This window comes from Sturnira hondurensis, unplaced genomic scaffold (assembly GCF_014824575.4).
Source record: "Sturnira hondurensis isolate 20B ecotype Veracruz unplaced genomic scaffold, ASM1482457v3 Scaffold0009906, whole genome shotgun sequence".
In the NCBI taxonomy this organism is placed as follows: Eukaryota; Metazoa; Chordata; class Mammalia; order Chiroptera; family Phyllostomidae; genus Sturnira; species Sturnira hondurensis.
Window position 1 is genome coordinate 2121300 of NW_028082537.1, and position 18345 is coordinate 2139644.

Below are 18345 nucleotides of genomic sequence, written 5' to 3' on the forward strand. Positions count from 1 at the left end.
AAGAAGGAGCCTCAGATCTCTATTTTCTACCTATTCCTTGATAATTCTTTGCTGTGCTCGCTTTTCATCCTACATGTTTCCTTTTGTTCTTCTGTCCCCAATGACTACGACGACCCAGACTAGAAGTGCAGGGCTGCTTGCCGAAGGGTCGCTGCGGGGATGTCACTGGGGTTTTGGTTCTTGGTCCTTTTGCAGATCGTCAGAAAGCTTACACGTAGGAAGAAGGACGAAAGAAGCAGCAATTGCTTTTGCTTCCTTTATTTCCTCCCCAAACTAACCAGGAGGTGCTTCCCTCCTTTGGTCTAGGGTTGCTGCTGGCCTCTCCCACCTAGCTGTCTCCCAGTTGGTTGAAGATCAATGTGGCAGCAGCAGTTTTAGGCAAACTCACCTGTGTCACTCTCTTTTCCCTAGGTAGTACTGTAAGGACTAATAACAGCACTTCACATTGAAATAATACTTTATAATTTTCAAAGCACATTCATGTTCCTTATCTCATTTGCTGTTCCTTACCACTGAGGTCAGTTCAGTCAGAGTTTGGAGGGTGGGGTGGAGAAGGCTGACTTCTTTTCCTCCTTTTTCAGTTTTGATGTGCCCAAGAGTATGGACTTTCTGAAAAATTGCCTCATTCTGAAGACAGGTCTGACCTTTTGTATTGGCAGACAAACATTTTTAGTTGGAAAAAAAGAAGCCAATGAGGAAATATGGCAGGTCTCTTCAAGAAATTGGTCTTAATAACCAAAATTAAAAGCACGGTGTGGGGGGAAGTATATATGATCATTTGGCCTTTGCTATGGTAGCATGACAATGTGACAATGACTTTTGTGGTACTACATTTAAGGTGCCCAAGCCCTTATTGTATGAAGTATTAAAGGGACTTACCTAAGAAAAAGAAGTTCAAAACTATGAACAGTAAAATGACAACAAACTCACAACTATCAACAACTGAACCTAAGAAACAAACCCCAAACCAAACTAACTAGAGCAGGAACAGAATCACAGAAATAGAGATCACATGGAAAGTTATAAGTGGGGAGGGAGAGGGGAAGAATGGGGGGAAAAGGTACAGGTAATAAGAAGCATAATTGGTAGGCACATAGCAGACAGGGGGAGGTTAAGAATAGTATAGGAAATGGAGAAGCCAAAGAACTTATATGTACAACCCATGGTCATGAACTAAGAATGGAGTATTGTTGGAGGGAAGGGGGGTGCAGGGTGGAGAGGGATAAAATGGAGATAAAAGTGGGACAACTGTAATAGCATAATCAATAAAATATACTTCAAAATAAAATAAGTAAATTTAACATGATAATTATTATGGTTTCAAATTAGTTAGAAAGTTATTCCTGTAGAATCTGGAATTATGATTTGATTTGGCTATTTGATTCTTCCTTAGATATAGAAACTGTGATGTATTTGAGGTCCTTTACTTAATTTTGTTATGATTATTTAGATAAAACTGAAGCCTAAATTGCAAAATATAATCACATGCTATCTGTGTAACAAAAACAATCATTTCTATTTTGACATTTGAACATGTTAAAATGGGCAAAAATGTCATTTAAAAGTTGGCCAAAATTAATTAAAATTGATTTACTATTTCAGGAAAGGTTTCAGTGAGTATATTTAATCTAAAAAATTACTTATCTGCCTTGGCTGGTGTGGCTCAGTGAATTGAGTACTGGCCTGTGAACCAAAGTGTCACTGGTTCGATTCCTGGTCAGGGCACATGCCTGGGTTGCAGGCCAGGTCCCCTGTGGGGGCACACGAGAGGCAACCACACATTGATATTTCTTTCCCTCCCTCTCTTTCCTTTTCCCTCTCTCTAAAAATAAATAAATAAAAGTATAAATAAATAAATAAATAAATAAATAAAATCTTTAAAAAATAAAAATTACTTAAATAGAATTCTGGCTCACATTATTCATTGGATTTCAAATCTATAGTAGTTACTTGTTGTCAGATTTATTATGGTTAGTGAACATCAGTTTTAAAGGATTTTAAATTAACTTTTTTTAACAAAGGAAAATAAAGGGTTTTAAAATCTAAGCATTTTAAAGCTGTCACAGGAGAATGTTTTTTTGCTTATATACTAATCTGTGGCATCTGTTGTTTTGTTAAATGCTTCTCTATTTGGGGAGTAAATGCTAGCAGAGATTGTCTTGGTTTAGTTGAATTGTAACAGATAATTAAGGTAAATTAGTTCTAGTCATTTTATTGACTTGAAAAAATGACAGCCCCGATGATGCTCTCACTTATTGAGCCATCTAGGGAAAAAAGGATTAAGACTAAAATGATTTCTTCTAATGCTTGAGAGACATGGAAGACTCTTTAATCCTGCTCTAGATTTATAACACTTGCTCTTTTGATCAGCGCTGCAGGGTGTGCCCCAGTTGTCAGTCTGCTTGTCAAAAGAACCAGATCATATGAAGGCTATTACTGCTTGGACCTTGGGACAGGTAGGGAGCCTCACCGCAGAACATGCACACAGGCTGTCACAGTCACAAACACTTGGCAACTTCTGCTTTCTTTGCACATGTCAACAGAAAGCTCTGAGGGTTGGTCTTCAAGTAAAAGTGAGTGTTTATTGATGATAGCCATTCTAACAGGTATAAGATGATATCTCATTGAGGTTTTAATTTGCATTTCTCTTATGATTAGTGATGTTGGGCATGTTCTTGTATGTTTGCAGGCCATCTGTATGTTCTCTTTGTGGAAGTGTATATTCAGTGTGTCTTAGTGGATTGAGTGCTGGCCTGCGAACCACAGGGTCTCTGGTTTGATTTTCAGTCAGGGCACATGCTTGGGTTGCAGGCCAGGTCCCCAGTAGGGGGTGTATGAGAGGCAACCACACATTAACATTTTTCTCCTTCTCTTTCTCCTTCCCTCCTCCATTCTCTCTTTTAAAAAGTGTCTTTTCAATTCTTTTGCCCATTTCTTAATTGGGTTATTTGTCTTCCTAGCATTGAGTTGTATTAGTTCTTCATATATTTTGGAGATTAATCCCTTGTCAGATGTACCATTGGAGAAAATGTTCTCCCATACAGTGGGTTCCCCATTCATCTTGCTAGTGGTTTCTTTAGTTGTACAGGTTTTTAATTTGATGTAGTCCCATTTGTTTATTTCCTGCGTTGTTTCCAGTTCCTTAGGAGACCTACTGATAAAAGTATTTCTACATTGAATATCTGAGATATTATTACCTCTCTCTTCCTCTAGAATTTTTATGGATTCGTGACTTATGTTTAAGTCTTTTATCCAATTTGAGTTTATTTTTGTCTATGGTGTAAGTTGGTGGTCTAGTTTCATTTTTTTGCATGTACCTGCCCAGTTCTCCCAACACCATTTATGGAAGAGACTGTCATTGCTCCATTGTATGTACTTGCCTCCTTTGTCAAATATCAATTTCTCATAGAGATGTGGGTTTCCTCCTGGGTGGTCTGTTCTTTTCCATTGATCTATATGTCTGTTTGGGGGCCGGTACCATGAACTTTTTATTACAGTGGCCTTATAGTATAATTTAATATCAGGAGTTGTAATATCTCCAGCTTTGTTCTTTTGCAAAATTGCTGAGTCTATTTGGGGTCTTTTTTTGGTTCTATATAAATTTTTGGAGTATTTGTTCTAGTTCTGTGAAATATGCCATTGGTATCCTAACAGGAATTGCATTGACTGTATAGATTGCTTTGGGTAGAATGACCATTTTACTGTTTTAAAAAAAGTAAGTCTTAATTATTACTGTTTTGTGAAGATTTGTTAGATTGTGATTCATTCTTTAAAAATGTGTAATTTAAAATGTTTTGATTTTCATTATGGACATTATCTTGCTTTCAGAGGTCAAGAAATATAAATTTATCAAAACTGAGGAAACTCTTCTTTGAAAATGGGTTGCCCTTGTCTATAAAAATCTGTGATATGTTTTAAAGAAAGTTTTCTGCAGTTGCAAAGTTGTTTGTAAAGCGAATATCTGAAAAAATAAAAAATAAATAAAACGAATATCTGGTTGTTGCCTTCTATATTCCTGCTGGCTTTTTTTTAATAGAATAGGAATTGAGGAGGAGTAGAATTTTGGAGTTAAAATTAGGTGGAGAGAACTTTAGTCCATCTTATATTTACAAATTCAGTGTGAACGAATTTAAGGTGTTTTCAAATGTACAGCGTAACTGGGGAGGAGGTGTTCTTGAAGCCTTATATACCTCTCGTAACTCCAAGTTTGCCAGGTCTTTTAATTATATGTCTTAAATTTGTTCCTTAAAAGAAAAATGTCCATACTATGCACAAAATTATACATTTTAAAATACGCATTTTTAAAAATTCAGCTTTCTGAAAAAATGTTACTAGCTACTAAAATTCTTCACAAAACATAAATATAAAGTAGGCTAGATTGTTTTATAATTATAGAATTTCAAAGAAAGAAAATATTTCTCAGCATACTATCTTATTAGGAAAACATGTAACTTGAAAACAGCGTTTAGAATTGACTTGGATTAAAGGATGTGCACAGAAAAGACAATAATTCAAAGTAAAGTTAACAACAGTAAATTACATTATATTTAAATTCTAATTAAAACAATAATGCCCTAGTTGGCATAGCTCAGTGGATTGAGTGCGGACTGTGAAGCAAAGTATCGCTGGTTTGATTCCCAAACAGGACACATGCCTGGGTTGTAGGCCAGGTCCCCAGTAGGGGACCTACTGGTTGCTTGAGAAGCAACCACACATTGATATTTCTCTCCTTCCTTTCCTCTCTCTCTAAATATAAATAAAAATGAAATCTTAAAAAAATTTTAATTAAAACAATAAATTAATATATAAGAAAACAAACTTGCTGAAATAACTTTAGATGATACAATGAGGCAGGAAGTTTATTAGAACTGTATAGTTCAGGGACTCTGAAAGTTGTTTATAGTGAATTATTTATTTAAAAATTATTTATTTAATTACCAATTTATATGTTTATAAATTTAAATTTTTATAATTTGCAAACTTTATACAATTAAATATATTTGGTTGTGTTCACACATTATTTCTCTACAAATTCATTGAGTGAAGTTGATTTGTAAGACTAATTTTTTCATTTTTTATAAGACTTTCTAAATCAAAGCAATGATTTGCTAGATTTGGGGCTTCCCTTATATTTCTCTGATGTTAATTGCATTCCTTGGCAGTTCTTGGTAGGACAAGTTAGACTGACGATGTGCTAAGGCCTTTTGCCATTTAAGAATTCTGTGATTTTTTTGACTTTTTGGTTGAGAAATCAACCCTATTAAATTTCTTTAACCCATTATCATTGTTGTCTTTTCCCCCTCCCACGTCCTTCCTTTAACCCCCAAATTCCTCATTCCTCGTCTTTCCTCTTCCTTCTTCCTCACTTCTCACCCACCTGCCCCTTACTTCTAGGACCCAGTGGCATGGCTCCTCTGCAGGATTTCTATAGGCATAAGCTGTGCTGCCTAGGCTACAATAATAATTATGGTCAACTGCTAGATTGGTCAACTGCTAGATTATCAACAAATACATTATCAGATACTCTATCACTTTCAGATTCCTGCACTTAACAACTTTTATTTTCCTGTAAGTTTTGGGAAAAAAGGAATGCGTGAGCTACAGCATGAAAAATTAATAGTAGGGAGTCAATAGTAATCATAGCTGAGAAACCCTTGCAAATAGTCTCTTAGCACATACAGGAGTGGGCAAAAGTAGATTTACAGTGGTAATATAAATAAATAATACAATAATTAATACATGATAATACAAGAGTAAATTCTGTGTTTCACATATTTACAACTACAAGCCTACTTTTGCCCATTCTGTATACTTTTCATATACTACTAAGTTTATATAACTTGGTTTTTAATGAATTATTATGATACTATAATGTATAAATATCTGTAGAATAAATGTAAGATAATTTTTATTGCATTTTATTTTGACAAAGGTGGCTTTAGTAAAACATTTAGGTTTACTAATAGAAGTTAAGGTTTATTCTGTCTACATTTTTTTAAAATTTGATGCAGATTTCTTTTTTTTAAGATTTTATTTATTTATTTACCTTTAGAGGGGAAGGAGAGGGGGAGAGAAACATAGGTGTATGGTTGCCTTTTGTGCATCCCCTGCTGGGAGTTGGCCTGCAGGGAACTGGCCTGCAACCCAGGCATGTGCCCTGACTGGGAATTGAACCGCGATCCTGTGGTTTGCAGGCCTGTGCTCAATCCACTGAGCTACACCAGCCAGGGCTTCTGTCTATATTTGATATAAAATAATATTTACTTTCAGGAAACACACTGGTCAATTAATTAAAAAGTAGGATCTTTATTATTCATTGTTCTATTAGCAATCTTCCAAAGTTTCAAATTCATCCAAATACTTTTTAATGTAGGGACTTCATTATTTTTTTTCTTCTCCAAGATCTTTTGGATTGTATCAGTTATAGGACGGAAGTTTAAGTTTGTTTGATTTGACACTATCTCAGTGGGGAAAGATGCAACCAAGAGCTTCAGGAACTGTCAAACGGCATTTCCTATTTGTTACTCTGTGGCAGTTTTCAAATTATAAGGCTAGCTCAAGTTTATTTTGTCCCAAAAGCATGTCAGCTTCTGTAAGCATTCTGTAATTTGTTCCAATTCAAGAGAACCAAGGACAGCCCCTTAGAATTTCTTGCATATTTTCACATAGATTTATTATCTGTCTGTATCTGTATTATTTCAAATGCCTCTTTAAAAACAGAAAAAAACCATCTTTTATTTAAGAAGCTTACCTACACACATTTTTAAAATATTTAGGCATTTGCATTTTCAGTTGTTTTGATTTAGAGCCATCCTATGTTTCATGTTAGTTTTGGCATTTGAATAACTTCATTATATTACCTTAGTTATAAAACTATTTCTAAGATAATTATTTGATTTGTTGTGTTCTTACCATGAATGTTTCTTCCCTTTAACTTTTTTAGCAGGTTTCTTGAAATATAATTCATATACCATATAATTTGCTCATTTAAAGCATACAATTCTTTGATGTTTAGTATATTCAGAATTGTGCAGTCACACTATAGTCTAATTTAAAAACAATTTTATCCCCCCATTAGGCATCACTTCATATCTTCCCTACCTAGCCCTGGGCAACCATTAATTTACTTTCTCTCTTTGTCTCTTCTGGCCATTTCATTTAAATGGAATTGTACAATATATGTGGCCCTTTGTTCCTGGCTTCTTTCACTTAGCATAAATTTCAAGGCTCACTCTTGTATGGCACATATTGATATTTTGTTCCTTTTTATTGCCAAATGCTATTCTATTATATTGATATACCACATTTTGTTTGTCCATTTACCAATTGGGTTGCTTCTACTCTGACTATTATGAATAATGCTGCTATGAACATTATTGTATACGTTTTTGTGTGGACTTTCATTTCTCTTGGGTAGATACTTAGTAGTATAATCGCTAGCTAGTACAACTACTTTGTTTAACATTTTGAGGAACTACTAAGCTGTTTTCCAATGTGAGCACCATTTTGTATTCCCATCAACAGCATATGTGGATTCCAACTTTCCACATCCTTGCCAACACTTATTGTCTTTGTTTTTTATTATAGCCCAGTGTTTTTTATTATGGCCCAATTCAGACCCATACTAGTGGGTCTGAATTGGAATTCACATCTCATTGTGGTTTGGATCTGTATTTCCATAATGGTTAATGACATTCATAATCTTTTCATTTGCTTATTGTTCACTCATATATCTTCTCTGGAGAAAAGTCCAATCAGACTCTTTACCCATTTAGAAATTATGCTATTCTTGAGTTGTAAAGGTTCTTTGTATATTCTGGGTACAAATATTTATCAAATGTATGGTTTACAACTATTTTCTCCCAATCTGTAGATTGCAGTGTCACTTTCTTGATAGTATTATTTGTAGCACACTTTTAAATTTTAATGAAATTTAATTTATGTATTTTTTTGTTGCTTATGTAGTTAGAGCCATACCTAAAAAGACTTTGCCTAACCCAAAGTTGCAAAATGTATTCCTATGTTCTCCTTTCATTATAGCTCTTTGGACCAGAATGCTTTCAGAACAAAATTAGCTTTTAAGTAAGAAACACTTTTTAAAAATTTTGAACAGTTAAAAAAATAATACATTAAGCAAGGCAATAATGAATATTTTTTATTATTTCTCTCATTTTTTTGTGAAAAACAACTGAAATGGTATCAAGTGTTTGTACTGACACTTTTATTTTGTTAGTTACTATTCTTATGTATGTCATTAAGAGGTATAATATAGTGTTGCTAGTCACCTACTGTGGTTTTTATAACAGCTTTGATCAGTGTGGACAGAGTCAATTTTTAGGAATGACAGAAAAATAAATGAATATAGAACAATAGGTGCCATGCTAGTTCATAGTAAACCAGGCTCAAACTGAAGTTGCCCTAAATAGATAGATAGCACCTGACTCCTTCTCTGACATCATCATGCTTGTGTATGTCTAAGGATAAACAGTAACTACTAAATGCAGTGATAACTAGAAAAATTCATAATCTGTTATTCATAAGTTCAAAGTAAGATATTACTTGATCTGCTGAGTTAACTAAATAAGTGTCTTTTTGACCTCATATAATTTCTTTCCAATCACAGTATGAAGTTGTAGAACTATTTGATAACATAGGCATGTTCACTAAAGACTATCAAATTTTACATTCAATATATGACATGATCTTGTATGTAGAAAGCCCTATAAAATACACACACACACACAAATGCTAGAACTAATAAGAGTTCAACAACGTTATAGGATATAAGACCAAAATATAAACATAAATTTTTATATTTTGCTAATAATGATCAATTCAAATATGAAATTAAGAAAATAGTTTTATTCACAATAGCATCAAAAAGAATATATCACTTAAAAATAAATTTAAAAGAAGTATAATGCCTGTACACTGAAAACTACAAACATTGCTGAAAAATTTTAAAGAAAATCTGAATAGAGGGACATCCCATATTCATGTATTGGAATATTCAATATTTTTAAGATGGCAGTATTCCCAAAATTAATCTATATATTCAATGCAGTCTCTACCAGAAATCCAGCTGACTTCCCTTCATCACCTTGAAAAGCTGATTCTAAAATTCACATGGAAATACAAAGGGCCTGACTATCCAAAACAATCTTGAAAAAGAAGGACTTAAACTGTCTAATCTCAAACCGTACTCAAAGCTACAGGGATAAAGATAGTGTGGTACTTATTTACAGAAAGACATGTATATCAGTGTGATTTAATTCAGAATCTGAAATAGACTCTTTTTTGGTCAGTTGATCTTTCACAAAGATGCCAAGGCAATTTAATATGAAAAGGATAGTATTTTTAGCAGATGGTACTTTGACAAAACACCAAATTAGATTCTAACATGACAGAGTTTTTTATTTCCCCCGGTGCTCTGTCAAATAATCCTAGATAGAATTAGAAAGAAGACTTTTATTCAGGAAAGTACTTTACCATTGGTTAATTCTAAGAGGTCATTCCATTTGAGGGGTTATTTTATTTGCTCCACCCCCATTTTCTTTAATTCTGCTTATATTAGAAAATTGTATTGAAAGTTATTTTAACCTTACATAAAATAGTATTCTTCCTAAAGGAATGTATAAGTATGTAAAAATTAACTTTATTTTCTTTTCTTGAGAAAAGATGTTCAAATTTCCTTCATTTAGTGATTTCACACATATTTTATATGTTTTATAAACTGGAATATCATTGTATTTATAAATTATATGTAGTAGATATATACTTTGTGATATACTATTGCTTTGGTATATTTTATATGTATTAGTTTTTTCAGAGCTAACTTACTGAAACTCTTTTGGTCAAGAAGTTCTCATAAACTTCCCAAAAGAGTGTAAACTTATGCCTTTGGAAAGAATTTGCTTGCAGAATATACATGAGTAGAAAACAAATTTGAATCTTAAATAAAGTTATTTTTGCCCACGCCTGCACATACAAACCGATGTGGATTTTATAGGGGAAAACAGCTGTAGATAAACCCAACTGTGAAGCCTTCCAAAGAGAAGGGGGTAGGCTTTAGCACAAAGAAACAGAATTACAACCAGCCATGGCCTTAGAGCTTGCTGCAGGAATGTGCTGCAGTCACACCAGAGCCCTTCTTCAGCTATACTTTTGGCAGTGGGGCAGCACCATATGGTGTCACCATGAAACACAGAGTGCTGGAGAAGAGTGGGGAAGGTACCTGTGGGTGCCTATTCTTTTGCTTATGGGTGATGCACTACCTGGTTTTGAGCTTTTCTCTGCAGTTGAGTAGATTCTGTTTTGCTTCTGTCTGTGAGTGTTGCGATTTCTACTTGTGATCTGTAGCAGTGCATCTGCAAATGCTCATTCAGTAATGTATACAGTAGAATATTTCTGACTACATATCTATAAGCCAGGAAGCCTTTTGGAGAACATAGAATGACTGATACTGGCTTTCTACAGTAAACTATTTTCTCATTGTTATCTCACAGTTTCATATGCACAAGTTTTATACTAATAAAATGTAATACATATTAATTTACAGGCTATAGCTTTATAATTTATAATTTTAATTTCCTCATAGGTATTTTAAGAGCTCAACAATACACCATATAGTCTAAAATTTGACACAAAAGCAACCAGCAGAGTATTCTATGATGAAACCAATGAAAGATAGAAGAAATTTTTCTGACAAGTATTTTAAAAATGAAACAACTGCAGCTTAGACCAGGAAATTGATTTCATTTTTAAATCCCATGAACATGAAACATGAATTTTTGTCAAGCTTTCATTGATTGCTTACTTTAATATGCATTCTGCTTTGTATTTCAGTAAAGTAAAAAAGCCATAATACCTTACAAAAATGCACCTATTATCAGCCCTTCAGCCATTTCAATATGATGCTCCTCCCAATATTCTGAAGCATGTGCTTGAACAGTTCAGTAAGGTAAGAAGTGCTCTTAGCCTGGAGGTGGGGAAAGAAAATGAAAATGAATTAACTTGTTTTTTTCTGTTGGATCAATGTTTTCTTCTGTAAGATGGAGGCAGGGTCCTACTACTTTACTGTCATTGATTGTATTGACAGGGATGGTGATGTAGATCAATGAAATTCACACATATAATTCACACTTCCTTCTTCCTCACAGTTTCTGTACTGTTCTTTAGTGTTCTTGGGAAGTAAATAGTATGTAAACATAAAGACCTCATAATTCATATAGATCATTTATATTGGTAAGTAACTTTGAGTAATTTTTCTGGCATCTGTTTCACTCATTTGGGAACACAGCAAAGATCTTTGAAAGGAAAGAAGAATGGTCTCTGAGCCACTGAAATATTTTCCACAAAGTTCATGCACTTACTGGAGATGCTCTCAGATAGTCACTTGAAGTTTGTTGACTTATTTTATGAACAATTTTAACAAATATAACTTTTAAAAATAGATTATTGCAGATTAAAAGTAGTAAGGTAGGAAGGTTAAGCTTCTAGCAGTGGACAGCAGCCAGTAGAACTGATAGCAAAAGAACTGACAACTTATAGCAAAAGCTGAGAGAGTGACTGTGTTGCCAAGCCATTGGTGGCCATATGGTAACCCTATGCCATCAAGGATTGGTTAAATTGTGCTCAGGGGATTTGATTTAAGAAAACAGGGTCTGTGGAGATAATATCCTATAATGGCTCTGAGATCAGGCTGTGGAGTTGGGGTACCTGGATTTACATTTACCAGCTATAATATCTTTAGCAATATCTTAATCTCTGTAAACTGTAGTATGATTACCCATAAAAGGGGAATAAGAGCACCTCTTTCATAGGGTCATTGTAAAATTAAGTGAGATGTTCTATGAAAAGAGTTTAGCTCAACCTCAAGCATATCTTAAACACTCAAACACACACACAGTTGTTTTTAAGATACAGAACATGAAAGTAAAGCTGATTTAAAATTAATAAAAATGGAGGCGAAATTTATTTGAATAGTCAACTACAATACTGTACAAAGGAGGTACTACTATCTATGTACTTTTTCCTGCAAATAATGAACAAATATGTATATAATCGTAACTTGTAAACTAGTCCCTATAGTTATTAGATCTAGTTTAAGTACTCATCTGAAAGATACTAATAGCCTCCACTGCTCTCAACTCTGTTCATGATCTCCAACAATCTGACTGACCCTCAAGCACTGTAGCCAGTGGACAGTACATTTTATATCGATGAAGCTACTCCAGCTCTGACCCCTGCTGGGAGCCAAGTAAGAAACTGACCAGCTAAAGTGGGAGTCGGGGGGCAATAAGGAGCTGAGTGGGTCATCTACAGAGAAGATCCAGTTCTTAAAAAGGAGTAATAGACCCTACTTCTGAAAATTTCATTTTATAGTCTAATTTTCCAGGCTACTGAGATATTCTAGTTTTCTTGAACTTGCCATAAAAATGAACACTAGCCCAAACTGTGTTAAAAATTAGTCAGTAAATAAATAAAAATGATTTAGTGAGATTTGTGGAAGGTTACATAGCTATAATAAAATAAAGACAATACCTTATATCATGTAATCTTATAAATGTGCCTTCAGGAATATTTGCTTCAGGTGAAATTTTATGTTTTCTTAATCTAAGGATACTAGAGCTCTAAAAAGAGATGGGAAAGCAAGACAGTAGGTAAGAAGATAGTAATTTAATATGTCTGGGGACAGGCATAGAAGGTATAAAAACTCTCTAGGTCAAAAAAATATTTAAAACTTATGTATATGTAGACCATTCCATTTTTTAAAAAAAATCCTCTCATGTGTTTATTGATTTTAGAAAAAGAGGAAGGGAGAAAAAAAGAGAGAAATATTGATTGGTTGCCTTCTGTACATGCCCTGACTGGGGACTAAACCAACAACCTCCATTCCATTTTTGGGGGGTCCAGGTAATATTTATTAACATTCTATTAGCAATATAATTTTGTAGTTTTAAGTATTTGTTAAATGTTTACATGCACCCTGTATAGCTTTGAAGGATAGACAAAAAAGAATAAGACAAAGTTCTTCTTCAAGGAATTTTATAATCTAGCTGGGGAGAGCAGAGGAAACAGTAGAAAATACTTTAATGTGCTAGACTTCATAATGAACTTTTATTTTTTTAATTTAATTTTAATTTTTTATCCTCACCTGAAGACATCCTTTTTGATTTTAGAGAGAGCCGAAGGGAGAGAGAGAAAGAGGGAGAGAAACATTGATGTGAGAAAGAAACAATGATTGTGTGCCTCTTGCATGTGCTCCAACTCGAGGGCCAAACCTGCAAGCTAGGCATGTGCCCTGACCAGGAACAGAATCTGCCACCCCTTTGCTTTCTGGGATGATACTCCCTCCACCCAACTGAGCCACACTGGCCAGGGATATAATACATTTTTTAAAAAGAAGAAATAAGCTAATGTAGTCTGAAGTATTCAGGAGGAGTTCAATGGAGGTAGTACAAGTGAAAAAAGCTGGTTTGGAAGGAAAAGTAGGAATGGTAGGGGAAAGAAAGTGTGTTTCTGTCAGAGGAAATAGTAGTAATGACCAAGAAAGAGAGTGGGAATTCCCACATTGTGAACCCCCTCTCCAGGGCCTTCCTTATCTGGTCAGTTGTCACATATCATTAATTCTTCATCAGCACTGGCTCTTGCCTCTCAACACACAAGCATCCACTGTCAAATCCAGGGATGTTCTTCGGTTTTCATTAGTTTCTTCTTAAAATCTTCTCTTGGATTTGATTCCTTACTTCCTGATTCTTCTTCTGTCTCATTAACATATTAATTTCCTTTCTTTGCCTACTCCCTAGTATGTTCATTCATCTGTTAAACAATAATTGAGCATGTATTGGGCACCAGGCACTACAAAAATAAATGAATGAATAAATGTATGGTCTCTGCCTCCATGGCATTTGTGACAGATATAAACTGATCATGAAAATATCATGTAGCAAGTGCACCAACTGGGCTTAACAGAATGCTAGGAGAGAAGAAAAGTACCTAACTCATCCTGGGATAAGAGAGGAAGGAAGTCACAGAGAAAGTTTCTTAAAGGAGGTAATGACTGAGCTGAATATTAGAAGATAAGCAAGAGTTAGACAGGCAAATTGGGTGGAAGGCGGAGGGGCATTCCGGGAGAGGAAACAGCATGGGCAAAGGCAAGAAACAACCCAGGATGTACGTTTCGGATAGAGATTGGTGGGAGAGGAAGCTGGAGAAGTATTTAGTCACTGGGTCACAGAAAGCCTTCTGGGCCTGGTTAAGGAGGTTGCCTTTAATTTTGTAGGTAGTGGAAATGTGTTAAATGGGTGTCAGCAAAGGAGGGAGACCACTTTCTGTTTTACGTATATGAGTAGATCTTCATTGCCTTTGCTCATGTTTGTTGCCGTTATTCCATCTGCACAACAAGAAAGTTTGTACATTTCTAAAAAGGCTGAATTTTACTTCTAATCATCAGCAATTTTAGGCTCACTGTGTTACATACAGGTATATTGGACACAAATTCTCTTTTATACTTTCTTGGATATATTGTTGCTTTTCACTAGTAACAAAACAAATTAGAGAAGAAAAGCTGATATTTTAATGTGCTCACTTTTGAAGGTGCTGCCGCACAATAGCAAAGCTCGACCACTTTTTGTAACAAGTGGTGAGCTTTAAAAGTTTCAAGAGATGAAAGCAGAACCTGGATCTCTGTAACAAGAATATATCAACAATATTAACAACTGCTACCCAGAGGAAACTGTAAGGTGGGAAAAATAGACTTTGAGAAGTTCAAAATTGTAATGTGGTTTTTCTGTTTTCAAATGTAATTTTATATCCGCTGTGTCAAAATGTGGACTTTGAAATACTGTATACATTGTTTTTTAGATCCTCACTTGAGGAGGAGGAGGAAGGAGACAGAGAGAGAGAGAGAGATACATTGATGTGAGAGAAACATTGATTGATTGTCTCTTGTATGCACCCCAACTGAGGATGGACCTGAAACCTAGGTGTGTGCCCTGACCAGGGATCAAACCTGCATCCTCTTGGTATACGGAATAACGCTTCAAGCAACACAGCCACTTGGCCAGGGCAAGACCAATATATACCTTCATTTTTGGTCTTGCTTGCTTTTTTATTATTTTTTTACCTCAAGTTAGTGTTCTGATTGACACACACATTTCCGAGTTAAACTGGAATGCCATTTGAGACATTTCTGTACTAATTTAAGACATGTATTACTAAAAAATATCCAAATACAATGTTCAAATTAGATTAATCTTTAATATAAACCTGATTTAGAAAGGGCCTATAGATTCTGATTTTCATAGTTCACTGCATATTATTATTTTTAAGCTCACCATTATATTAATGGGAGTATTACAGATAGAAAAGAAATATTGAGTGTCAAAAATAAGGGTACAATTTATATTTGAAAAATTACATAAATAATATTGTTCATGATAAGCAGGTGCTTCACAGTAGTGTAGCAGGAAGCTACTTTCAAGATTAATTTTTTAAATGATTTGAAGATTATTAAACCTAAGGCTCAGATCTTGTAAGCATAAAAGAGAATCATACCACTAAACCTAAAATAAGTGAAATGAAAGATACCTCCTTGGTAACACTTTTTTTTTATTATATGAAAAATGCCTGTAACACACACACACACAATTAAATTTGCTTTCTAATTGTCTTGAGAATAATCTCTAGCACAATTAGAATGCAGATGCTGATTATTGTGTTGTCTAACATGAAAAAATCTATTAGCTATGATCATTATAGCAACGTTAGTCGCCTGACGTAAGTCACTTTAATAAGATACCTTCACTGTATTTAAATATCTTACTTTGCAAATATCCATTCTCTGCCACTGTATTGATATCCCTTAAATGTTTGTTATTTATCTACCACAGTCTTGTGAGTTGGTGTTCTCTTTCTTGATGGTCTCTAACCTTGTTCACAAAGCATTACTAGAGCATAATTATTCAGAAGTTGCATTTATAGAATCATTTCAGATAAAAATGTTATGTTGAATCTTTCATGCCCACTGTGCTGAATCTTTTCACCAGTACCTAATAAAAATTTTTATTTTTCAGATATTATTCTCCTAGATAGTTAGATCCACTTTTACAGAGAGTGGACAGCTATCAACCACTTTCTAACTAAGCAAAGTTATGTTTTTCTACTCAAATTCACATTAGAGTAGTTATGAATAAAAGTTGTTAAATAAAGCTCTTTCTAAATATTTCAACTAAGTACATTCTAGATTTATTCAATGTGAAATATCTTTAGATAACATTTTCTAAATTTATGTAATATTTTAAAAATTAGTGGCTTGAATATATGAGAAATTGTTTACAGTAATTTACAGAAGATTTACTCTAGAGATAGATTTAAAAAGACATTAAAGAATTTTAAAATATTTGCTATTGTTCTATTAAAAACAATACATACATACACCCACCCCTCCAACTAGACAGATGAAAGATGGTATTCAAAAACTCATAGTTCTTTTGGCCAATTCCCTATAGGCATAGGCAAGGAAAACTAGCCTTGCAAGTTCCATAGTAGATTATAGAAGGGAAATAGTTGAAAGAGGAATCTGATGACAGAAATACAGAAAATATAGCAGTACAGAGACTCTAATGCCTGTGACATAAATGTATTAACCAAATACATAGATTTTGTGGATAACCTGTCATAGATAAGCGTAAGAACCAAGGAAACTCTCTTTTCCATCCCAAGTTTTCTAAGCTCTTTTTTACTCTGCCTAAACTTTTGTTTCTTACCTTTCAAGGAGCGGGAGAGGACAGAAGTCAACGTTAAGTATTATACAACTGCAGACGTGCTTTCCACTTTCATTGAAAGGTTTCTTAGTCTAGCTCTGCTCACAAACAAACAAGGAAGCAGGCATGTAAAACGGGTCATCGGAACTCTCTTGCCCTAGCTTTACTTTCAGAGATTTAAGACATAATTTGAAAAGAACACCACCAGACTCAGAATTTACATGCATCTTCACTCATGTAGGGGGCTAAAATGGGGTGAGAGAGCCAGTTTCAATAAAATTTTAAATAAAAGCAACATCAGAATAGTCCTTTTCATTCTTCCTGTCTAGTGTGTTGGGGCCTTGGGGAAGATGTGACTAAATTTAAGAATCTTGGTTAGTTGGCATGTATATGTCTTTTGACCTTAAGGGACAATCCTTACAGTGACCTTCCCTGGAAGACTGGACAGGGAGCCCCTACACCTCAGTGCTTCCTGTCTGTCTGGCTTACAGGTTTCCTTCTCAGGCTTTTTATTCCTTCTCAAAAGGAACCTACCCACTTATTTTTGGTATTTTCTGGGTATATCTCTGTCATTGTTTTCTAGCAGTACATAGTGTTTTGTATCTTTTTAAACATTATTATACCCAAGATTGTCTTTTTTTGCCTTATATCAGCCAAGGATTTCTCGCATTTTGACTTTTTAATACTTCCTTGGACTAATTTGCTTCCTTGCAGTAATTTCTTTGACTTATCACATAACAAAATATAATTTTTATTCCCGATTTTATAGCCTTCATTCCTCTTTCCTGTCTGCCTGCTTCCTATGAACCTTTTAAGAATCTGAGAAAATAAAGGTAGTTTTCATCTTTCTAGCATTAAGACCTTTTTTCTAATATGACTATGTTGGTAATAAAGAAACCAGTCTATGTAGGACGAAACCTCCTCTAATGTTATGGGAATGGTGAATTTCCTATTACATATTTCTTGCTATTGTATGCTGAACTTGAAAGTTTTCACTTCACACATTACTTCATACTTATCAAATATTAGTGTTAAACTAATAAAGTAATAAATATTTAGTAGTGTGTGCATGGGTGCTACAATTTGATCATGTGCAATATGGAAAATTTATACTACAAGGGAGGGACCCAAAAACATGAAATTATCTTCTCAAGGGCAGGCCCCTTGTAGTACAGGTGTCCCTGGCTAGGTGAGTGTTCTAGAAACCCATCTGTATCGGTGTACCACATAGTGTTGTTGTGAGAGGCTGCATTCAGCCTCAGTGAACCTTTTTTGAAGACTCAGCACATTTGCTCATTTCATCATGGGTGATTTATGAGAGCACCTGCCCACACCATGCTGAGTGTTCAGCAGTTTTTGACCAAAAATGGCATGAACACTGTTCACCCAATCTCCCCCAAGCAACTTTTTTGTTGTTGTTTCTCCAGATGAAAAAGTCCTCTGAGGGAAACATTTTGCTGATGTGAAAGAGGTAAAACATAAAATGGCAGAAGCACAAAAAGGCATCAAAATTGATGAGATCAAAAACTGTTTTGAGCAGTGGAAAAATGTCTCAAATGGTGTATTTCATCAAATGGAG

At 34.6% G+C, this 18345-nt stretch overlaps 1 protein-coding gene across 1 annotated transcript in view; it reads left to right on the forward strand.

Moving 5' to 3' along the window:
- The window catches only part of SPAG6 (sperm associated antigen 6), a 60710-nt gene extending 44564 nt beyond the window's left edge, over positions 1-16146 (forward strand). The window contains 6 exon segments of the mRNA XM_042053991.1: positions 2379-2483; positions 2486-2555; positions 5698-5707; positions 10846-10960; positions 14599-14744; positions 16077-16146. Coding sequence (XP_041909925.1) covers positions 2379-2483; positions 2486-2555; positions 5698-5707; positions 10846-10960; positions 14599-14744; positions 16077-16146 — 516 coding nt within the window.
- Positions 16147-18345: the final 2199 nt, after the last annotated feature.